A 23,822-nucleotide genomic window follows, 5' to 3' on the forward strand; every position below is an offset into this window, starting at 1 on the left:
CTCCCTGGTCAACCACTACCTTTTATTATATTATTTACCTTTTATTTATTATTATTATTATTATTATTATTATGATTATTACCACTACTGTTATTACGGCTGTTGCTGATTACTAACTAAGGTCTGTTTATTTCAGTCCACCTCCAAATCGGGAAGAAACTCCCACTCCACAGCCATCTGATAAGGCCTCAAGCATTAATCAGACGCCAGTAGAGGCCAATGAGTTTCCACAGCTGCCTGAAGGATTGGAGAAGAAGCCAATTGTGCTGAAGTTCAGCGCCATGCTGGATGGGATCACTATTGGTGCTGCACTGCTGCCGTCTCTTAAGGCAGAGTACAAGATGGGCAGAATGAAGAGCCATGGGATGACTGGTACTTCCTTTGGCACTTTACCTTACAATGATGCAAGGGTACCCATAGGAAACTGCTTAGGCCCTAGAGTTAGGGTGGGATACACCTGGTTCTTTTTTCTATTTTAGTTTGTTTGGTGTAAACAAAGATGCACAGAGTTGACAGTTTATTAGCTATTAAACATGGAACTTACCTTGTACTTACACTCACTGACCATTCACTCAGACGTCCACATATAGATGGGATTTGTAGCACCTCTGTGGCATTGCTGCTAGACTCTGTAGAGCTGTACCAGTGCAACTCTAACTCTATGCCATGATGGTGTAACTGCTGAGCTGAGAATATTCACCAACCAAATATTGTATCTGGTCAGTGATGGTCCCTTTTCATTGAGATAGAGGGTGACTGGCGGTGGGTGTACCTACTTTCTTCGCTGTCATGCAAAAACTTTGAATCTGGCGAAGGAAAAAGGTAGTTTTTTTCCACTTTCAGTCAGTCTAAAAGGATTGTATTCCAAGTAATTGTGGAACATTTTTATTGGTCAATTCATCATTAAATCCTGACGCAATTTGAGATTTAACTTAAATAAACTCATGTCAAAACTGTGAAAATTAGTTAATAGGTCTTTGCATGACAGCGATGTTTTTCTTTAATATAACATTGATTATTTTTGCCATAATTTCTTTTGCACGTTAAACAATGTTGACAGGGGCTTTAATATCTGATAATTTCGCTCAATAAATAAATAGTAAAAATAAAGACTACCATGTTTATTAGGTTCTCTGTATCTAGATTAGAAATGTCTCAAATGTAAGAATGTTCTATCTCTTTTGTGCAGGTGCCCAGACAAGGTTCACGTTTGAGCTTCCCAATCATAAGCTGTGTTTCCAGTCCAAGGTGTCCCCCGTGGACGTGTCAGCCATGCCTCCCTCAGCAAGCTTGACCCTGCCCCCGGTCACCATGTCTGGAGAATATATCATCCAGGAACACGAAGGCCACAGTGACACTGCATGGGCCCCTGATGACATGCCCACCAAGCATGGCAGCTATCTCCAGGGCAACTACCTGCGCTGCGTGGCTGAGGTGAAGATGGCTTCAGTGTTTTGCATAGTCATATTCACAGTTGTTGAAATGGTTTTTGGGTCGCGTATAGTTAAACTGAGAATTGTGATTGACCTTGGTGGCTCTTCCCTTCAGATTGGCTCATTTGAACACAACCTGACCACCGACCTTCTCAATCACTTGGTCTTTCTCCAGAGGGTCTTCATGAAGGAGGTCAATGAGGTTATCCAGAAAGTGTCAGGTATGTATGTGTATATCCCTGGGAAGCATCATGTTATATGTATATGAGTGTTTTGCTATGGACACTGCAATTATTAGAATAGTAAAATTGAATTCCCGATGTAGAATAACAGTGATTTTACATATTGTGTCAGGTTTTTCGTGATGAATGAACCAATAGAAATGCTCCAAAATGACAAGGAAGAAAAATCTTTTAACTTTCTTTGGTAGTCAATGTAAAAAGTTGCTCTTCTTGACATTTTTGCATGATCACAATGATTTGTGGTGTAAATTCCTCTTTGTACATGTGTGTAGGTGGAGAGCAACCCATTCCCTTGTGGAATGAACATGATATGTCCGCTGATGGAGACAAACCTAAAATCCTTCTGTATTCTCTCAATCTAATGTTTAAGGTGAGTTTCCTGTACTTTACATTTTGCAGATCATTTCATTTAAGGTTAATGGAAATGAATATATTTTACTGTAATTATTACTTGTCTGCAGTAAAAGTAAACATTTGACCTCATTCACCAAACAACATTTCTTCTTAATATTCACTAGCAGTTTTTGTTGGTGAATGACATACTTTTGATAACCCTAGTTGAACTAAATGACACTGGTTTTCTTTTAACTCAATACAGTGTCACAAATGGAAATAATGTACTTTGGTCTGAATTTCCTAGACATGACCCAATCAGTGATAATTTATGATTTTTTTTTTTTTTTTTTTTTTTTTTTTTTTTGACTCTTTGTACAATTGCAGGGCATTCAGATGACTGCCACCACTCCCTCCATGAGAGCTGTGCGCTTTGAGACAGGCCTGATTGAGCTGGAGCTGTCCAATCGAATTCAGTGCAAGTCCACACCCACAGGAAGCAGCTACTTGAAACTCTTTGGGAAATGCCAAGTGGATCTAAACCTCGCCCTGGGACAAATCGTCAAACACCAGGTATTGTTGTTATGTTCTCTCTCTCTCTCTCTCTCTCTCTCTCTCATGCAAGTTTACACACAATTAATACACCAGACATACTCAAAAGTACTTTATGATGATGCTTTTTGCATTAGGTTTATGAGGAAGCGGGATCAGATTTCCATCAGGTTGCGTATTTCCGCACTCGAATCGGCTTGCGCAACGCTCTTCAGGAGGAGATCAGTGGATGCTCTGACAAAGAAGCAGTCCTTATTACACTGAACCGGCCAATAGTATTTGCCCAACCAGTGGCTTTTGACAAAGGTAAACTATTATTATATAAGGTGAGAATCTAGAATATATAATGTGGTGTATGTTTCTAATCTGTTGCCTGTACATATGTGTATTTTCAGCTGTGCTTTTCTGGCTGAACTATAAGGCAGCTTATGATAACTGGAAAGAGCAGCGGCTGGCGTTAAACTCTGACATCCACGTGGCCACCAAAGAGGTGGTGGACAAACTACCAGCAATCCAGCAGACCAGCGTACAGGCCTTCAGCACTCTCTTCCTGCAGCTCACAGTCAATGACCTGGGCATCTGTCTACCCATCACTAGCGCCTCGCCGGTAACAGTACTGCCCGTACACACAGCCTTTCTTTTTGCTGAAACAGTCTAACATTAAACAATCTCACCTGTGGACTGTTTTTCACATGAATAGTGGGACTGATCAGTCAGGTATGTTGTTGTTGTTGTTGTTTCTCCCTCCCACCCTCCCTCCCTGCTGTCTTTTAGGCCAATCACAGTTTGGATTTTGACACTGGCTCAGCTATGGTGCTGACCATAGAGAGCACTTTGATTACAGCCTGCTCCTCAGAGTCCCTGGTCAGTAAAGGACACTTTAAGAACTTCTGTATTCGCTTCGCTGAGGGTTTCGAGACTTCATGGGATGACTGGAAGCCTGAGATCAGAGGAGATCTGGTCATGAACGCCTGTGAGTAACACTTCAGCAGGGCTAAACTGAAAATGCTGGATTATGTTGAATTTGAAATTTGCTAGTGTTTAATACAAGCTGTAGCAAGGAGCTATTATACTGTAGTAAACATCATAAAAATATTTATAGACTCGAGCAGCATCGAAATGTGGTCCTAGATCATCAAATACAGCACATGGACAAAAGCATTGGGCTTTTATGACTTCCCTTTCTTAATCCATGGGCAGCAACATGGAGTTGCCCCCCTCCCCTTTGCATAACTCTGCAGTTGTTGATTCAGCAGAGCGTCAGTGACTTTCATATACTATGATCCTCAGCACTCTGCGACCCTCGTCTGTAACGTTTTGTGGTTTACCACTGCATGGCTGAGTTGCTTGATATTAAAATATACTACCAGTCAAAAGTTTTAGAACATCCAATTTTTCCAGTTTTTGTTTACATTTACGTGTTTTGGTTCCAGTGAAGAAGCTGAAGTAATAGAAAGGTAAGCAGTGAACTGTCAGGGCTTTCGAGCGAATAAAATAAAATGCAAAATAATGTCAAATGTAAAACTAAAATTAATTAAAAAAAAAAAAAGGAAAAATGGGAGCGGTCTTTTGCATGAACCGTTGAGAAAGATTGCAACTGTGCCAAAACAACTGAGCTGTAACACTTCAGTTGCATAAGTTTGAAATAAGGTCTTGTTTTTTCAGGTGTTGTGCCTGATGGCACATATGAAGTTTGCTCAAGAACTACAGGCCAGGCCTCTGCAGGTAGGGGCACAAGCATGTGTGCATGTGTGTCTGTGTATTTGTGGCAGAAACATGCTGACACTCTTGTATGTCCTGTTCATCCTACAGAAAGCAGCAGTGCTGGTACATGGACCCTGAACGTCCTGTGGAAGATGTGTGGAATAGACGTGCACATGGACCCCAACATCGGCAAACGTCTCAACGCTCTGGGGAACACGCTCACTTCGCTGACTGGGGAAGAGGACGTAGATGACATCGCTGACCTGAACTCAGAAAACATGGCCGACCTTTCAGACGAGGATGAGAGTGATGGCATGTCCCCCACTATACATATGGTCAGTGCCCTGCTAAAGCCATAGGGCTTGTGATGCTGGACGCCTCCCTGTATGTATTTGTGACCATTCATTTTTGTTCAGTGAAACTCCAGTTTGATCTCAGGCTGTGGTCTCACGGACACTGCAGTTCTGCAGAATCGGAGCAGATGTGATGACCAGGTTGAAAAATGCTGCTTTATTCCTTTACGAGCTTTGACCCCAGTTGTCTGACCTGTCTTTATCTATGTATGGCAGTGAATGGCGTTATGTGGAGTCATTGTGTTAGTGTTTTTTCTGTGTGCCCAAGGTATGTATATGCAAGATGTCTGTAGTGTGTTTTGGCCATTGTTCACAGTGTATGGAAGGGGACCTGAGCCCCAGATTGTCGTTCAGGAGGCGGCTGGTGAACAGCATTCTGGGTCTTAGCCCCACGCTGCCCCCACGCTCACCCTCAGCACACTCAGAGTATCGGGATGTTTCTGCTGCGTCCTCGATCACTCGCTCCAAGTCGAGAAGTGTTCGACTGCCTCCCTCTGCCAGTGCCCAAAGAACTAGACACCCAAGACCCCTGTCCTGGGGCTGTGTATGTACTTTAGAGTTTAGCCTGTCTTTCTCTCTCTCTTTCTCTCTCTCTCTCTTTTTTTGGTCTGAAACTCCTTTCTCTGCATCTGCGTTGCCTTGGGTGAAAAACTGTGTGGAAACTACAATTAACACCATTAAAGACACACATATTGATTCTGATTCAGCTATTCCACTCTACAAACTCCATATCGAACTTGTGATTCTTCTAGTTCTGTTTATTCTTGACGATTCTGTGTTATACTTTGATTTGTAATCAGTTCTGGTTCAGTTCAACTCTTCACTTTGCAGTCAGGGACTGAAGTGAACCTGAATGGACAATATTGCTGATGTCCAGACAGTGGTGGAGTTGTAGGGGCGGCTTGGACTTTTCTGGAACCTCTTGCTCATTGTCCACTGATTCTTCTCACTATGAGAAATGGGTGACCGATCTCATTTCAGTACCCCTTTCCCCCCTATTCCCTGAGGGCCAAAAGGGTATGGTTCTGTGTGAGTGTGCGTGGGAACGGAGTGTGTGCTTTAGTAATCAGTGTATGAGAAATGGCTGGTGTGTTGATTTTTTTCCTTCTGCTGTTGTATGAAGAGGGTGTCAGATGAATGTTCTTTTGGCATGCCCTGCAACTCCCTAGAAGCAAAAGATAGAGTCTTTGGATTTCTGTCTGTGTGTGCATGTATTTCAGGTGGCAGGGCTACATGTGTTAATGTTGACTCGGTAGTGACATTCATTTCCCTTGTTCAGGAGTCTATTGACCCACGCCGGCAGGTGATCGCAGGTAATCAGATTATTGATGCCCGGGGACGCAAATTTACCAAACGCCTGGTGGACATCAGAGAGCTCAATGAACAGGCCAAAGTCATTGACGACCTCAAGTAAGACATCTGCGAGATCAATAAGTGGAGGCCGTAGGCAAACATCAGAGCTCTTCGCTTTTCGACTCTTGTGATCTCTCTAGTTCTCTGTGTTTATCTGGTTCTCTCTCTCCTGCTCTCTTTTTTTTTTTTTTTTTTTTTTTTTTTTTTACTTCTTTCATTCTCTGTCGCTCAGAAAACTTGGAGCGAGTGAGGGAACTATAAATCAGGAAATTCAGCGGTACCAGCAGCTGGAGTCAGTCGCCGTGAATGATATTCGCCGTGATGTGCGCAAGAAACTCCGCCGCTCCAGCATGAGGGTAAGGAGGCCTGTGTCATCACTTATTTATGGCCCTTTATACTGTCTGTGTGCTCTCAGGAAAAAAACACCACCCATTTGTGTGCATTTCAGGTAGGAGTGAACAATTTACACATATTCTGTACTTAAGTGATGGTAGATCTTTTTTTGTGTGTGCTGTATTTGTGTCTACTTAAGTTAACGCAACATTATGTAAATAGTTTACCTTTCAAACCTTTCAAATGGCACCTGTGTACTCCACTATATACCTATGTTGTGAGACCTGTAACGCAGAGTCATTTTTGTGTAAATTTCTGTAATCTTGAGCTCACCCACGTGAGCTTTGTGAGTACACAAACGTCTTTCACTTCAGATGCTGGATCTGTACTTCTCCGCTCGTCCAGGTTACCACATTAAGAAATGTCTATAGGGGGCTGGCCAAGGAGTAATTTGTATTAACCACAGTGATGTAAATGCATATCACTCTCCAAAACTTTTGTGCCCAAGAGCACAAAAATACCAATTGTCACATAATGCTGCTTTAAAGTACAGAAACACTTGCTTTTAAAATAAAAAGAAGTAAGTACTGGCTTATTGTAAGTACTGCAGTACTGGCTTATTGTAGATGTTAGTCGTTATCAATAATTCTTTCAATTGCTTCTAGTGCCATTGTGGCTATACAGTGTACATTTATGCATTATGTATTTCATGATATAGTGTACACACAGTGTACAATTTGGTGTTGAAAAATATTCCGTTAATGGTTTTGCACAAAAAATAGTGGAGTGAAAAGCAGGATTGTACTCTAAGTGGCTTGTAGTGAAGGTAAAATCATTTTTAAAAATGCAGATACTTTAATAAAGCATAGTTACTTTAAAAACTACTTGAGTACAAGCACTTAATTACTGTCCACCACTGTTTTCAGGCAGCATCTCTGAAGGATAAATGGGGTCTGGGCTACAAGCCCAGCTACAACAGGTCAAAGAGCATTTCGGCAGCAGGCAGGCCACCCATGAAAAGGATAGAGAGACAGAGGTACTCACACGCTTCAATATGGAGTTGATGAGTTGGTTTCATACACCTGTATACATATTTTTATAAGTAATTTCTCCATCTATACCCATCTCTAACTCTCTCCCTCTCTCCCTGCTATGATAGTTCCAGACTTGGTGAATTGGATGACCTCCCAGACATTAAAGTGGATGCCGCATCTCCGGGCCCAAGAGTTACTTTCAACATTGACACGGTACTTTGTGTGCGTGTGTGTGTGCAGTGGTCATCAACAACCCTCCTTATGGAGATCTACGCTCCTGTAGGTTTCACCTCCAAATCTAACAAACTTCATTAAGCTAAGCTAACTCTTCTGAAGGCCAGAAGTAGATGATCAGGTGGGCTTGATTTAGAATTAGAGCTGAAGTATGCAGGAAAGTTGATCTCTAGGTGAAGGGTTGAAGGCTACTGGTGTAGGGCGTGTGCGTGGAGGCGTGTGCGTGGAGGCGTGTGCGTGGAGGCGTGTGCGTGGAGGCGTGTGCGTGGAGGCGTGTGCGTGGAGGCGTGTGCGTGGAGGCGTGTGCGTGTTCTGGTTTGCTTTATTGTATTGCATGGTGTATAGTGTTTATTCTTGTTAAACTCCATTGAACCATGTTTGTTTGTCCATGCCATACTTACATTACTGTTAACATCTTAAATGTAATCTCTCTCACACAAACACACACACACACACACACACACACACACATATATATGTTTCTAGCTGCTTTGATCTTTTGATGTTAAGCTCTGAGTGTGATCTCTTGCTGTGTCCAGTATTGTGTCCTGTCAGGAGAGGCTCTTTTTTTCCTCTGTTGTTAGAGCGTTTCTTGCACACACACACTGGAACACACACACTTTTTCATATTTGGATGGGTTTTTCATACCTGTATTTATGTTTAAGATGAGTAATGTGGCACTGGACCCCGCCCAAACTCCACCCCTACCCCCACAGAGTCCAGCCGACTTTGTCTTCAAGGTACTGCCGAAATGTGCACCTCTCTTTCTGGAAATCACTTTATTTATGGATAACCAAATCTGCCGTTTCAAAACCCAATCAAAGATGTCTGCAGTGCACCTTCCTGTCCTGGCCTCCACCGGATCAGTTTCACTCCTGTGCCTCTGCTCGCTGAAACTGAAACGTGATGGTCTTCCTCTGTCTTTCTTGCTCAAACACACACACACACACACACACACACACACACATTCCCACACACACACACCTAGCCTGCTTGTCATCCTGTGTATGTCCTTCTGGTTGACCGTTTTCTCCACAGCTCTTGAACTGGCTCTGTTGCATCTCCACACTGTTTTGGTGTCCGCTGTAACCTTCTTTTTCATCTGTGTCTTCATTTGCTTCATCTCTCATCCCTCTCTCCTCCGTTGGGTTTTGGAGAAATGCATGAATTGGAGACCAAGAGAACTACTCTCTTCAAACTACTAACTGGTTCCAAGTAGCTGGTCAACAGATTTGGTTATCATGAGCATTTGGTTGTAAATGCAGGACTAGGAGTGAGTTTACATAGCCTGTAATAAATGAGTTCACATGGCTTACAGCCTACAGTGTCTAGGGGTTTGTTTGTCATGTGGAAGTTGAAGAGACCTAAAAAGTATGGTAGTAAGACTGCAGGATTCATTGTTATTTAATAGTTTGGTGATATGAGTGTCGCAGATAAACACAATGCCAAAGGCTTTGATGGATGAACTCCATTTAAACATGCAGCACAAGAGTGGTACAGTTTCATTGGTGGGTGCTGTGTCCAATTTCAGACTACCAAAAGTCACAGAACTACTGGTGGAATGAACTCTGCCCATTATATCAGCTCCACTTACCATATAGGATTACTTTGTAGTTCTTTAATTACAGACTGTAGTGCATCTGTTTCTCTGCATACTTTGTCTCCTTTCACCCTGTTCTTCAATGGTCAGGACCCCACAGGACCACCACAGAGCAGATATTATTTAGGTGGTGGGTCATTCTCAGCACTGCAGGACCCACAGGACGCTGTTGGTTGGATATTTCTGGTTGGTGGTCATGAGGTCATGTCCAGCAGCACTGCTTTGTCTGATGCACTCATTCCACCTGCAGACCACCACCTCAGTAGTGTCACTGCGGTGCTGAGAATGACCCATCACCCAAATATTACCTGTTCTGTGGTGATCTTGTGGGGGTCCTGACCACTTAAGAACGGGGTGAAAGGAGGCTAACAGAGTAATCTCAGATATTTTTTTAGGCTCATTTCTATTGTTCGGAGTTGGACACAGTAAACAACTGCCATCGTTGCTGTCATGCAAAAACCTTGTCTCCGAAATTGCAAAAATTACACGAGACGGGAAAATAATAAATAAAAAAAAACAATTTCTATTAGTATATTCATAATGAAATTTTAACTCAATTTAAAAGACCATGGCAAGATTTGCATTATGCATTATTTGCATGACAGTGTAGATAGAAATTTGTACACCCAGTCAAAGGGCCAACTGGTTTAATATGAAATATGAATATAATTTTATATAGTTTAAGTTTAATATTTCTTCTCATATAATCATTGCAATATTCAGTCTTCAGCTTTATTCAGTGTTACATTTTATGTCCAGCCCTAATGCGCACATTTTTATTTTATTTCTTACTGGAGAGATATGGGATAGAAAATTGCAATTGACAGCAGTTCTACATCTAGATTATAAAAGCAGAAGCTTTATGAAGCATTCTGAGGAGATCTTGAGGTGATCAGTAAGCAGACCAGAGCTGTTTCCTGAAGGCTTTAGGATGAATGGATAGTTAGACAGGTGGTTGAGTAGATGGATGCTCTGACTGTTGACTCTCGCTGATTGTTGAAGTTCCCGGAGGAGACAGAGATGGACTTATTGTCTGTCACCATTGATGATCCTGCTCGCCATTTCCCATCATGCTCAGTGTTCAGTGCGCCCGCTACGCCTGAAGTCTTCTCACCCAGCATTCCCTTCCAGCCTGATGACAGTCGCCGTGACGACCTGTCCACCACTTCGTCAGAGGACTCTGATAAGGAGGAGGAATTTGACCGTGAGAGAGTGCACAGCTACTACCGCCGGCCAGTGTGAGCACCGCAGACACTATGTAGCTTACAGACACTGATTGACATAAAACACAGAGCTGGGGCCAGGAGTAAACAAGCTTGGTTGGGGTTCAGTTTAAGATTAAAGGAATACTCCAGCAATTTACAAGAGATAGGCTTCCTGTCTAAATTTCAGCTGCAAATATTATCAGTGTTTACTCCTTTTATGACCGTGGTTAGTTAGCATAAGAAATAATATAGAATAAGAAATTTCTACTATACATTTGTACAGTTGTGGTCAGAAGTTTACATACATGCACATGAATATCTTGGCAATATTGAGCTTTCAATTGGGGGTGGAATGAGTGTACAGTATACACTACATGTCCAAATGTTTGTGGACACCCCTTCTAATGAATGCATTCAGCTTCAGCTACTTTATAATGACCCCCAGCATTGAGCTGTGGAGCAGTGGAACTGTTTTGTTTGGATTTATGGTGCTTTATCCAGTACTTTTGGGCATAGTTGGGGATAAGGTGGGGTGATAAGCATCCAGACCTCTTTAACGCTCCTGTCACTGAATGCAATCAAATCCTTACAGCAATACTTAAATTATTTGAATACCCTTGATTTTCTAAAAAAGCAACGAATGATCAAGTGTCCAAATATTTTGTCAATATATAGTGTACATGTTTTAATAGAACAACAGACAGGGTTAAAATATTTATACGCCCACCCTGGTAATGATGATTGTATGTAAACAAATCCGGCCCCAGGTACATTTACAGCTAACTGGTTTTTGTGACCCTTTTTCTGTGTCTCTTTTCGTGTCTTTTTAAAGACATTTTATTGGCTGATGATGAACAGCTGCAGTAATATGGAACCTGAAAAATGTTACCTGGAAAGGACCTGAGGGTCTGTCTCCACCAAAAGCTTTGTCCTGATTGGTCAGAGGCTCAGCCCTAATTGGAACAAGAACTGTTTATGATTTGTAATCCTGATCTTAACCTGTCCGAGAGTAAGAGCAATGTACAGCATGTGCTGTGGTGATGTAGTGATCCATTATCGGGAGGAATAGGTTAGGAATCCTGCTTCCCGACACCGGTCCCTGGTCTAACCAACTTTTAAGCACACAGTAAAAAACGTCCTTAAAGTTTTCTGATCAGTCAGAAACCCGTTGTGAAGATGATTCACATGTTTAAATTACTGTCTGTGAGTGCAGAGTGTCAAGGCAAGGCTTAAGATAACCATAAATGGATGCCATAAATCCATAAATTCAGTTTTGTTGTATACTGTGATGTTTTTGATCACATATAGACAGATGGATTCATATTTGCTTATCAGCTCAGCTAGCATGTTCTTCTAGCTCTGTATGTTGCATGCATACTCAAGAGTGTATCTGTGTTCCTCAGATCATCTCAGAAAAAGGCTTCAGGATTGGCTGCGTTGTTTAGCGAGCGATGGCCAGCCACGCCTCCTCAGCGCGGGGCTTTGACTCCACCCAACGAGCGAAACATCGACTTTGAGCTGGATGTGCGTGTGGAGATTGACAGCGGAAAGTGTGTGTTACACCCTAGTACGCAGCTGCCAGAGCATGAGGAGCTCGCAATGCGCAGGTAACAGCTCACCACTAACAAGACCCCTTCACAGGCACACACACACACACACACACACACACATACTTACACACACAGTGTCTTTTGTAATAAGCACATAATCAGATTTGCAGGTGTGATACTCTCACTCTTTCGTTTAGGAGCTGTGACCGGAGCTCAAGGAGTCTGGACCAAGATTCGCCTCCAAAGAGACGGAAGCTGCAGCCCAGCTTCACGTCCAGCTCCAACATGTTGAGTGCCAAGAGAGTGCCCTCCTCTCTGCAGAGCAAAAGCAGTGACATTGAGACCACTGTCTTTTACATCCCTGGAGTAGACGTCAAGGTCTGTACACACATTTGATCAGTCAGACTCGCATGTGTACTATAGTGTATCACTTGGGAAAAGAATGAACATATTATTTTTTTTGTTGATTAATAGATACTGGCTCTGCACCAAGGGCTCCGGGGTTTTAAGTGTTATGTCACCTATTAAAAAGCAATGTAATGGAAGCAACTGCAAGAGCAGGCCTTTTTTTCTGGTGTTTTTAAGCCTTAATTCTCTTTTAAACATAATGGAGTAATGGAGCCAATAAAAGCTAAAGATCTGACAAACAAGACCTGAACAAAAAGTTCAGATCAGACGAGAGTAAAAACACCACTGAACATTAAAAGGCACAAAAGGGGGGTCAGGATGTTGCTCTAGTCCACCTGGATAGGTGGGTAACATTGACATATCTTTGCTGTTTAACAATAATGGGTCAATATTGTTTTGTCCTGGTTATGAACAGTTTTCCCTTCTCCCATAAAGTGACCATATTGGAGATGCAGAGTTTTTGCATGACTGCAATGACATGAAAGTTTGTTTTTTGGATTTTTTTTGTCCATAAAGTGATAAACAGTCATAAACAGTAGTTTTAAGACTATTGCTCAACACCATGTCCTTGAGGTCTTGACATTTCTCAGTCATTTAGCATTGTCGTGTAAACAGTTACTTACGAGTAAGCCATCTGCTATTGTTATTAATTGCGTGATTGATCTGAATCATGTCTCCACAGCTGCACTACAACTCCAAGACACTGAAGACCGACTCGCCCAACGCCTCACGAGGCTCCTCCTTACCAAGAACCCTCTCCAAAGAGTCCAAGCTGTATGGTATGAGAGACTCTTCTGGCCCTGTGCCTACAGTCCCCGGCAAGACTAACACACTCCTGTCCCCACCTCCCCCTCCTCTGCCCTCAGGTACACACACATACTCTGTCTCTCTCCTCAACGTTATGCCTGCGCCTGGCAGGCCAGCTGCATGCTTCCAGCCCAGCCTGTGTCTCTGGAGCATGGCTAACCACGTGCCACTCTTCTGCACTCTACTGCTTATGCTTTAATGCAGTACTCCTCTCGCTGTGGCTCTCGCTGTGGCTCTCGCTGTGGCTCTCGCTGTGGCTCTCGCTGTGGCTCTTGCTGTGGCTCTTGCTGTGGCTCTTGCTGTGGCTCTTGCTGTGGCTCTTGCTGTGGCTTAGTCCATGGTTTTCTTTCTGTGTGTTTCATAACATTACCAAGTTGCTGATGCCCTCTCTGGAACATTTTGTTTGCATGGCACACTGCTTTGGAGTGAAGTTTTTCCCACAATGCAGGGTGCTTCATTGTCATTATCATCATCAGTATTATTATTATTATTATTATTATTATGTCATTCTCAGATAAACCTAAGGACTCTTGATGTCTGAGACATTGCTGTTTTTCCAAGTTTTTCAGTAGTGGTTCTTATGGAATGTAGCATCACCGCAGACCACATGATGCATGTATGCTGTAAATCACTTGGCTCCATTGCTTGGCCTGCTCTGACATCAGAGATGTGTGGAACTCTAGGCTGAACACCTTAGAACTGCCTTTTGACATATATAATATTTTTTGTGTGTGTCTAGCTAAAGGGAAGGCAAACTCTGGTGTGAAGACTGCTAAGCTGTATGCCTGGGTGGCCCTGCAGACTCTTCCAGAGGAAATGGTGATTAGCCCTTGCTTGCTGGACTTTCTTGAGAAAGCTTTGGAGACCATCCCAATAACACCAGTGGACAGGAACTATACAGGTGTGTGCACAGCAGGATTTTTTTGTATTGTTTTGTATTTGGAACATTACAGTGTGTCATTCCAATATTCCCTTATGATTTTCTATCTGTGTGTGTGTGTGTGTAGCAATGAGTGCTCCTGAGGAAGATGTTGGCCATTTTGACTCTGTGGATCCGCTGGAGGAATCTCAGGTCTCTCTGGTGTCAGCCTCTGCCTCTCCTTACTCCTCCTTTCCAGTGGATGTGGTTGTCTACGTCAGAGTGCAGGTACTTTATTGTTCCACATGTATTTACACTGATCAGCCGTAACATTAGCACTGGTGACAGGTGAAGTGAAAAATGTTGATTATTTTCGTCTACATTGACATAAGGGGTGGGGTATATTAGGCAGCAAGTGAACAGTCAGTTCTTGAAGGTGATGTGTTCATACACAGTTTGACAGCCATTGGTTTAATTTTATAAATGAGTATTGTGAAGTTATGGAGAGGTTGTGTGTTGTCTTTCAGCCGTCTCAGATTCGGTTCAGCTGTCTGCCCATGTCCCGTGTGGAGTGTATGCTGAAGCTACCCTCTTTGGACCTAGTCTTCTCCTCCAACAGGGGTGAGCTGGAACCCCCCAGCTCGACTCATCCTACAGAACCCCAGCACACCCCCTCCTCCACGCCTCCGTCTGTGCACAATGCCCACAGAGTGCCTGGCAGCAAAGGTAGGATGTTGATGCAGTTCTGAATGTGGACAATGTTCGCTCGAATATTTAAACAGGTATCACAGGTACCTAGGCCAGTCACACGGCTAAGAAAATAAATAAATAAATACTGTGTGTAACCTTTTGGGATTCTCACAGTGTTAAATTTTGTGGATTTAAAGCAACATTATGTAGCAGTTTTACTTTAAACAGCTCCACTAACTTATTGCTGGGAGGAATTTTGTGTAAAATGCAGCAATATTACTTGCACCTCAATCCACATTCTTTCACAATCCACATTTTTTCACTTTCAGTGATTGTTCTTTATCCCTCAGTTTGTGTAAAGCCTCTCCTTTAGGAGTGGCTAAAGCATGAATTCTAATTTCTGACTGTAGGGGGAGCCCAGAAGCAAGAATTGACAATTTTTGCACAATTGTAGCTTTAACATACCATAGGTTTAGATAATATGGTGTATACCCTACTGCATCATGTAGTCTGTTGTTTTCGGTTCTTCGTTAAAAACACCTAATTTAAATATATTCTAATATTGAAAACACTCTGACAAAGGCATGTGGTAATAACAAAACATAATAACATTATTATAATAATAATAATGTTATTGATCCTGATCTGAGGAATTTGGTCAACACTTGAGCAACTGAGTGCAGTTTGGCAAGGGGGACTTATCCTGCTAAAAAAGGTCACAATATCCTCAGCAAATAATATCAACATTATTACATTGTATTATAATTATATTTGTATGACTACATTTTTATAATTAAATATAATTTATATTGATATATGTAATTTTTACAGTCAAGCGAACAGCCCTAATTCTTTTGGAAATTCTTTGTAGTGCTTTGACCTTGTAAAGCTGTGATTTCACAGTCAGTGATATCTTTCATCAGGTCCTCCTTTGGGTTTGGGCAGTCCACTGGGACGCAGTCGACACAGCAGCAGTCAGTCTGATTTATCAGGCCCATCCACTAACTCCTCTGGGCTGAGCTTCACGGCGTGCATGTCTGATTTCTCGCTCTACGTGTTCCATCCCTACGGAGCTGGCAAACAGAAGTCTGCTGTAACTGGCCTGCCGCCTGGACCAGGACCACTGGGTAAGGCCCAAGTGTGGAGCCAATGTTATTCGTTCCCATTTCATGAATATATTTAGTGTTGTCACTGTGATTGATTTCTTGTTGTCATGCATGGTTTTTGTTTCACTTGTTTGTGTTTTAGGTGCAGTGGAGGAGGAGAGCACCTCTGTGACGGGCAGGAAGGACTCCCTCTCCATTAACCTGGAGTTTGTCAAAGTCAGTCTGTCAAGGATGAGACGCACAGGATGTCCTGCTTTTATTGACACGTTTATTGCTAGCAAGGGGGGCAAGATGGACACCACACTCATTAACATCTCAGGTAGGTTCATGATAGTAATGCTTTATGAGAGTGGATGTTAATAATAGACATGGCTATTTTAAACCACTAACCTTTCAGCTTCTGGGTCCTCCTAGCATCATCTGAGAGTGTATGATTGTGTGTTCTTATGTAGCGGTGTGCGATATTGGCTCAGCCTCTTTCAAATATGACATGAGGCGCCTCAGTGAAATCTTGGCCTTCCCAAAAGCGTGGTACCGGCGCAGCATTGCTAGGCGATTGTTTCTCGGAGACCAAACCATCAATCTACCAGGTCAGACATCTTTAAATCAAGTCTTATGCATGTTTGTGTCTGGGAAAATACTACTGACTTGTCTCTGTTTTGCTCTTCTTACCTGTGTGTGTGTGTGTGTGTGTGTGTGTGTGTGTGTGTGTGTGTGTGTGTTTTAGCGTCAGGTCCGGCCACCCCAGACTCTGCTGAAAGTGTTGCACAGCATCTGTCTCCCGAGTCCAGTCGTAAAGCCTACTGGAGAACGTGGGATGGCCAGTCAGCCCCGCATCCCTCCGCTAGTGTGTTCAATGAATCCACACCCAGTCACACACACCTCAAATCACCTGCTACTGGACGCTCCCGCAGTGTGTCTGACTCCTCTGCACCCCGTCGAGGTACACACTAAAACCAGCCAGTATTGTTCTTCACAGTTTAGCCCTGATACGGCCATACACACATCACACACTTACAAGACACTACCATGTTGGTGTCACTGCTGTGGTGAGAATGGTGGTCCTATTTGACCTTTTACTTAGGAACTAATGCACTGATGCAATCTCTCTGCAGACTCTGTGACTAAGACATCCACCCCATCCTTCCGCAATAACAAGGCAGCAGCACAGCAGGGGTCGCCGTGGGAGACGCTAGTGGTGTTCGCCATCAACCTCAAACAGCTCAATGTCCAGATGAACATGAGCAACGTCATGGGCAACAACACGTATGTGACCAACTTAATGCCGCTCACACCACCTGTTGCCAAATATTGAATCGCAATCAAACACAACGAGTCACTCTACCTGCTCCACAAAGCCAGACCAAGTAGAATAACCAGCGGTTTCCAGCCTAACCAAACACGTCCTGTGTCGTTGCAGCTGGACGACAAGTGGCTTGAAGAGTCAGGGCCGTCTGTCAGTGGGCAGTAACAGAGATCGAGAGATCAGCATGGCAGTGGGACTGGGCCGTTCCAAACTGGACTCCAAAGGAGGAGTGGTGGGAGGAAACATTGACGTAAACACACTCGAGATGGTCTGTAAGTACACATTTTTGCATTCAGGTGCTCTGGAAGATTGAAGGGTTCATACTCATCTTTTTACTCCTCTTCAAAGTATTATTGCTTGAAGACAACTACTGTCGTTCTGGAGCATATGGTAGTTTTATTATTTCCAATTTTCTTCTTTAGCCCATATCTCAGAGCACCCCAACCAGCAGCCCAGCCATAAGATTCAGATCACGATGGGCTCCACAGAGGCCCGGCTGGACTACATGGGCTCTAGCATCCTGATGGGGATCTTCAGCAACGCTGACCTGCAGCTCCAGGATGAGTGGAAGGTCAACCTTTGCACCGAAGCCAGCTTATCAGAGAAAAGGTAAGAGGTTCAAGTCTACTGGTGAGGAATTTCTACAGTATCAAATACATCATTCTACCCATTGAACTACAGTTTAATAGGGGAGCATTAAATAATAAACATAACAGGCATGTGTTCATAATTACACTACATATTTGTAAATGTGTGTCCCACAGTGAGATCTTCGTGCATGGAGACCTACAATGGGATATCTTCCAAGTGATTATCTCTCGCTCCACCACACCTGATCTCATCAAGATTGGCATGAAGCTTCAGGAGTTCTTCACTCAGCAGTTTGACACCAGCAAGCGTGCATTGTCCACCTGGGGCCCAGGAGCCTTCCCACCCCCCAAAACACCCGTAGCCAATGTGGATAAAGGTGCTGCCGAACTCTGTGAGTGTCTGTGTATGCATGCAAGTCTTTGTCTGCACGAGTCCTGCATGCTTTGTACCAATAACCTTACTTAAGCACGCTAATTAAACTACTGCTAAGTTGGCTTTCATTAACCATCCTGTTAGGCCAGTTGTAGTGAATGCATGAGAATTAACCTCTTTCGCTTGCTTCATCCCTCAGATATGGATGCGGCTCATCACAGACACTGGCCAGCTGTGCTGAAGATGGTAGCTGGCTGTCACATCTCGCTGTTCCAGATGCCACTTCCTGAGGATGCTGTGCAACTGGGAGGCTCCATGAGTCTTCATGGCAATCACATGACTCTGGCCTGTTTCCATGGGCCCAACTTCCGCTCCAAGTTGTGGGTTCTGTTCCACCTGGAGGAGCCAAACATCGCCTTCTGGACTGAGGCTCAGAAGATCTGGGAGGATGGTACTGAAACCCTTGTTATGGCACCAGCAGCACACTGACTGTATCATAGTTTTAAATGCAACTGTGCAATTGTTTGTAGTGGATTGTTGTGGTTTGAATTGGTCTATGCATGGGAATTTTGAAATAGCAGGGTCTTCTCTCTTTGTCCAGGCTCCAACGATGACTCCACTTACATTGTACAGACTCTGGACTTTCACCTAGGACACAACACAATGGTGACCAAGCCTTGCGGAGCACTGGAAAGTCCAATGGCAACCATTACAAAGGTTTCCCGCCGCCGACATGAGAACCCACCTCATGGGGTTGCCACAGTCAAGGAGTGGTTCAACTATGTTACAGCAATGAGAAACGAAGGTAAAATTCCCACAATTTTGAGCACTGCTAGGCCAAGTTGAGGAGTTGAGGATGAGGTGGGGTGGCAATCATCAAACATCCTGACCTCACTAAAGCGATTGTCGCTGAATGAAATCAAACCAAATTCTAGTAGAAAGCCTTCCCTGGACAGCCGTTACATTTTGTAAATGAAATTTGGGAAATCAGAAAAATGAAATTATATATTAAAAAAACAAAAGATTTTGCAAAATATTTATATCATAATCCTTTTTCCCCCCTCTCAATCTCTCTCTACCTCTCAGAGCTTAATCTGTTGCGGAATGTGGATGCGAATAATTCTGAGAGTGGAGCTGCTGCTAAGAGCTCCAGCCTGCTGAGTGGTTTCCGGGGCTCGTCCAGCTACAATCATGAAACTGAGACCATCTTCGCCTTGCCGAGGATGCAGCTTGACTTCAAATCCATCCATGTCCAGGACCCAGAGGAGCCCTCTCTCAGTGGTACAGCTACTGCAGCATGAATTGGAATAGCTAGAGGCGTTACTCACCCCACTTAAAGCTCTCATACCATTGTAGTTGTTCTGGAAGGGAATGTGCTAGATTGTTGTGTACTGCCCTTTAACAGAGTCTGTCTGTCTGTTTGTCTGCAGATGCCAGCAGCAAGCCTAAAGTGGAATGCAGTGTGGTGACCGAGTTCACAGATCACATCTGTGTTACTATGGATGCCGAACTTATCATGTTCCTGCATGACCTGGTCTCTGCCTATCTGAAAGAGAAAGAGAAAGGTAAAACACATAGATAGATAGACAAAAATAGTCACTGTTTACTGGTTAGGAACCTATAGTGTCTACCACAGATGTGCACTCCCAACCAGTATAGTTGTACAGATTTATCTGGGGTATGAGTATAAATGACTGAAGCTGGTGTCAAAATCTGGATAGGCCCTCAGGAACAGTTAAATTACAGGAGTGAACAGGAACCTAATAAAGGGGAATTCCACCAAACTTAACTTTTAATATTCTGCAGTACAATTATTAAATGAGTTCCATGAATATAGCAAACTATATATTTGGCTGTATTTAGAAACCATATTTAGAGGCTACTTTGTTGTATTTATTGCACAAATACAGACATTTTCATATGTGGTGCCTTCATGCAGAAAGTACCTATGTAAATGGGTTGTGTAAGTGGGTATTGGGTTAATGTCTGCTAGTCTGCTGGCTCTCCAGGGTTGGGATTATAAGAAATCTAACACAGAAGCAGTCATATGTAATAGGGTACTTTTTTACTACTTTAAAAGATGTAAAGGACCAAGAACGGCCATTTTTATATGTATGTATTTTGTAAGTCAAGTTGATAAAAACAAACCTGTGGGCCACAGCTCCCCCAATGGGTTTTACCTTTACCTATAGCATTCGGCTGCTGTGTTCTTCATGTTGGAACTTGTGTTGACGTGTTTTTGCATGTGAATGTGCTGCAGCCCTGTTCGCCCCGCGGTTGTTTTCGTCCCGGCCGGGCCAGAAGAGCCCTACAGCGCTGCAGGAGGAGGGCTCCACCGAGAAGGACAAACCCAAAGAAGATGGAACAAACTACACCACTGTGGACTGGAGAGAATTCCTCTGCAATACCTGGCACCTGGAGCCCACACTGCGGTAACTAACTCATGCCAGCCACTCCCTTAATACACATAGTGGTGTTTTAGTGAGGCGCTCTGGACTCTGTGATCACAGTGGTTGCATTGGAACTGGAATTAGTAGAGGCACACGTCATGTTGAGTTGTACTAGAACACTGGAACACATGTCTGGTCACCACCGTTCACACAGAACATATTAATATAGTGTAGAATTCAGTATTATACACCTAATAGTATTGTTAGATGTTTAGGTTTGTATTTTCAGTAGAATATGTTGATTATTTTTGTTTGACAGCAGGGGTTTTCTCTTTTTCTCCTCACATGAAAATCAAACCCTGTGTGGTCTCTTTCTGAAGGTATATGCTGCACTTCAACTGTATCAAAAGCTACCTGGAGAGTGTTTTAGGATTTTTGGAAAGGTCTTTACACAGTTTAGGTTCTGCTGTTGGACTAAACTTGATAGGACAGCCTGACCTGCAGTGCAACTGAATAAATGCCATTTAAAAATCATTTGTAAAATTTTATTAATACAAATATTATTGTCTTGTGAGGACAAAGTTAGAACACCCCACATTTATTACTGCATTAAAGGGGCTTTCTGGGACCTTCAGAAGGAAGGTTGTAGATGAAGTAGTCTGGAAAGGAACTTAAAGACTTTTAAAGACTTTTTTATTATTTTTTTATTATTTTTTTTTTAAAGAGCTCTCCAAAAAAGTCTTCTTGATCTTGACCACTCACCTCAACAGTCAATAGCAAACATAACTAAATATCCTTCAAAATCCCCTCTTATGATGTCCTTATCTAACATCTGCAGCTGATGTGCTGCACCTAATTGCAATTTTAGGCATTTAATGTAGTAATACATGTGGGGTGTTCTATCTTTTTCCTCACAAGACAGTAATATTTGTATTAATTAATTAATTTAAAAGGCATTTTTTTCCAGTTGTATATATTTAGTAATATTACCTGCCTCTCTCAAAATTGTTTAAATAAAGAGCCAGTGTTTTTAAAAAAATGTTTTTTAGGGGCATCGTTGTTTTACTGTTTTGTAACTTGCCTTGGTTTATATTTAATTAAAATTTGTACTTTTCAGTTTAATTTCATGGACAGGCCGAAAGATTGACCCTGTGGGAGTAGACTACATCCTGCAGAAGCTGGGTTTCCACCATGCAAGAACCACAATTCCCAAGTGGCTTCAGCGAGGAGTGATGGACCCGCTGGATAAAGTTCTGTCTGTTCTTATTAAAAAACTGGGAACTGCACTGCAGGATGAAAAAGAGAAGAAAGGAGTAAGAGACAAAGAGGAACATTAACACTTTATCTCTCCCTCACACACATGCAAACACACACACACACACACACCTATATGCACACACGCACATGCACTTCAATGTGAGATCTGGGTCAATGTGACTATAAGCTAATCTGAAACACTGGATATATTGACACTACTGTACAGTAAACACAGTCACTGCGCCTCCCTGTGTGAAACAGCTGTTTACCGTGGTGGATGTGGAGACTCTTTGCTTCAGGACTGGTGGAATGTTGCTCCTTTTTTTCTGTATATTTTGATCTGCGACAGCATTGGTCTATAACCTGCTGCTGAATGCCAGTCGGACTTCTCAACACAGATTACCTGCACTTATATACTTAAGGGTTTGTTAACAGTTCACTAACACTGACTGCCAGTGAGACCTGAAGCTATTGGAGTGTGTTTTGGAGCTAGTTTACAGTGTGTGGCTTCAGAGCGTTTGGCATTAGGCTTTTCTCTACTCTAGCTATTTTACAAATTCCAATCAGATTTTATTTTTTAATATAATTTTAACAGTCCAAGGATGTGCCATTTGTTCTGCTGCACACATTTTTTGTTTACCACCCGCCAGTGTGTACTTGTGTATGTGTGTGTAGGAGCCCAGATGTGTCCATATCCAAGTCAAGTCAGTCCAAGTCAGACCACACCACACAGATGAACACACAACACTGATTTGTCTGAGCATTTCTAAGGACAACAGTGAACATTTAGAATATGCTGGTGTTTCTGTGCTTGTCCGTGTTTGTCTGGTCCGTGTGCTCTGACCTTAAACATGCTTGTTTGATTAAAAATGACCAAATGTTGGGATATATGTTCTAAGCTGTGTTTGAAAAGTGTGTGGCGACGGCTCTAACAAGATCAAACCTGCATTGTGTTTTGAAATGTGAATTTTTCTAATACTGTCTGATTTTTATTGCCGTTTCTCCACGTATTTTAACATCGTAAATTTATGATCTGCAACCCATGTTAGCATGTGTGATTTTAATATTTTTTTATGTATAGTTAAGTGCAATAGATTGTACATACTGAAGTGAACAGGTTCCATGTGCTTTAACTGAATAAAATCATTGCAACTGTGTTTACTTTTCTCGCATCTGATTTGACAGTACAATTTTTTATTATATCAGTCAATCAGTAAATTAAACTTTATTTATATAGCACCGTTCAGACAAATAAAATAGAAATTCAAGGTGCTTCCCATGTGATTGAAGTATAGGATAAAGAGATTTTTTTAAATAATATTTAATATACAAATAAAATAAATAAGATGATAAATATTAAATGATAAAATTGAACAAAATATAATAATACAATAAAAAAAATGATTGCAGATAAAAACAGATAAAATACAAATTAAAGTATATAAGTATGGGTGTTAAGACTAAGACAACATTTACTTTTGGGGTGAATTGGGGAGTTGGGGAGGAGGTGAGGTGGAGACATCCAATATCCTGACCTCACTAAAGCTTTTGTCGCTAAATGCAATCAAATCCTCACAGCAATGCTCCAAAATCCAGTAGAACTCCTTCCCTGGATGGTTCTCCAGACAGTTTCTCAAACTAAAGCAGGATACACTTTCTTGTATTGTAACAACTTTAATTTCATAAACAGCTAATGAGCAGGTGTCCGAATACTTTTGTCCATTTAGTGAATTTGACCAATCTTCTTGGTAGAATTGGTAGAGTTCGATTAAATGTGTTGGATTTAAGCAGTCCACACATTTTCCAATGGGATGAGGTCAGAACTTTGGGAAGCCCACACAGCTCCTGAAAGCCCTGCTTTATCCATTCAATCCTTAGTGTGGGTTATCCTGTTGGCGCACCCACTTGCCTCCAAGTTTCATCTACCTAACTGATGGTTTGAGGTTATGCTAATGATTTCTGTGCTGCTCCTCCTTTTTCTTTATTCATTACTCTATTCACTTTGTGCAGTATACCAAGTTCCACTGGCAGCAAAACAGCTCTAGTGCATGATGCTACCACCACCATGCTTAACAGTTACAGATACAGGTACAGTGTCCTTGGGCTTGA

General features: G+C 42.5%; 1 protein-coding gene across 10 annotated transcripts in view; it reads left to right on the forward strand.

The window, feature by feature from the left end:
- kiaa1109 (KIAA1109 ortholog) overlaps positions 1-22,870 on the forward strand; it is a 57,108-nt gene extending 34,238 nt beyond the window's left edge. For 3 of the 10 annotated variants that reach the window (XM_072677792.1, XM_072677795.1, XM_072677793.1), the window contains 37 exons: positions 137-372; positions 1,190-1,434; positions 1,549-1,654; positions 1,948-2,045; positions 2,396-2,581; positions 2,698-2,866; positions 2,956-3,167; positions 3,335-3,533; positions 4,226-4,285; positions 4,373-4,599; positions 4,934-5,161; positions 5,897-6,027; positions 6,203-6,326; positions 7,230-7,339; positions 7,463-7,550; positions 8,238-8,312; positions 10,175-10,410; positions 11,781-11,984; positions 12,125-12,305; positions 13,018-13,201; positions 13,882-14,043; positions 14,150-14,289; positions 14,529-14,727; positions 15,615-15,818; positions 15,940-16,116; positions 16,250-16,387; positions 16,525-16,740; positions 16,913-17,063; positions 17,218-17,375; positions 17,526-17,712; positions 17,868-18,085; positions 18,266-18,517; positions 18,668-18,871; positions 19,153-19,347; positions 19,497-19,631; positions 20,327-20,498; positions 21,574-22,870. In XM_072677792.1, the coding sequence (XP_072533893.1) occupies positions 137-372; positions 1,190-1,434; positions 1,549-1,654; positions 1,948-2,045; positions 2,396-2,581; positions 2,698-2,866; positions 2,956-3,167; positions 3,335-3,533; positions 4,226-4,285; positions 4,373-4,599; positions 4,934-5,161; positions 5,897-6,027; positions 6,203-6,326; positions 7,230-7,339; positions 7,463-7,550; positions 8,238-8,312; positions 10,175-10,410; positions 11,781-11,984; positions 12,125-12,305; positions 13,018-13,201; positions 13,882-14,043; positions 14,150-14,289; positions 14,529-14,727; positions 15,615-15,818; positions 15,940-16,116; positions 16,250-16,387; positions 16,525-16,740; positions 16,913-17,063; positions 17,218-17,375; positions 17,526-17,712; positions 17,868-18,085; positions 18,266-18,517; positions 18,668-18,871; positions 19,153-19,347; positions 19,497-19,631; positions 20,327-20,498; positions 21,574-21,793 (6,427 nt within the window). In that variant the 3' untranslated portion in view covers positions 21,794-22,870. The remainder of the gene's footprint in view (positions 1-136; positions 373-1,189; positions 1,435-1,548; positions 1,655-1,947; positions 2,046-2,395; positions 2,582-2,697; positions 2,867-2,955; positions 3,168-3,334; positions 3,534-4,225; positions 4,286-4,372; positions 4,600-4,933; positions 5,162-5,896; positions 6,028-6,202; positions 6,327-7,229; positions 7,340-7,462; positions 7,551-8,237; positions 8,313-10,174; positions 10,411-11,780; positions 11,985-12,124; positions 12,306-13,017; positions 13,202-13,881; positions 14,044-14,149; positions 14,290-14,528; positions 14,728-15,614; positions 15,819-15,939; positions 16,117-16,249; positions 16,388-16,524; positions 16,741-16,912; positions 17,064-17,217; positions 17,376-17,525; positions 17,713-17,867; positions 18,086-18,265; positions 18,518-18,667; positions 18,872-19,152; positions 19,348-19,496; positions 19,632-20,326; positions 20,499-21,573) is intronic. The other 7 variants (XM_072677794.1, XM_072677798.1, XM_072677799.1 and 4 more) reach the window with 7 other exon arrangements.
- The last annotated feature ends 952 nt before the right edge of the window (positions 22,871-23,822 follow it).

The sequence above is a fragment of the Salminus brasiliensis genome, chromosome 4 (genome assembly GCF_030463535.1).
Source record: "Salminus brasiliensis chromosome 4, fSalBra1.hap2, whole genome shotgun sequence".
Lineage (NCBI taxonomy): Eukaryota > Metazoa > Chordata > Actinopteri > Characiformes > Bryconidae > Salminus > Salminus brasiliensis.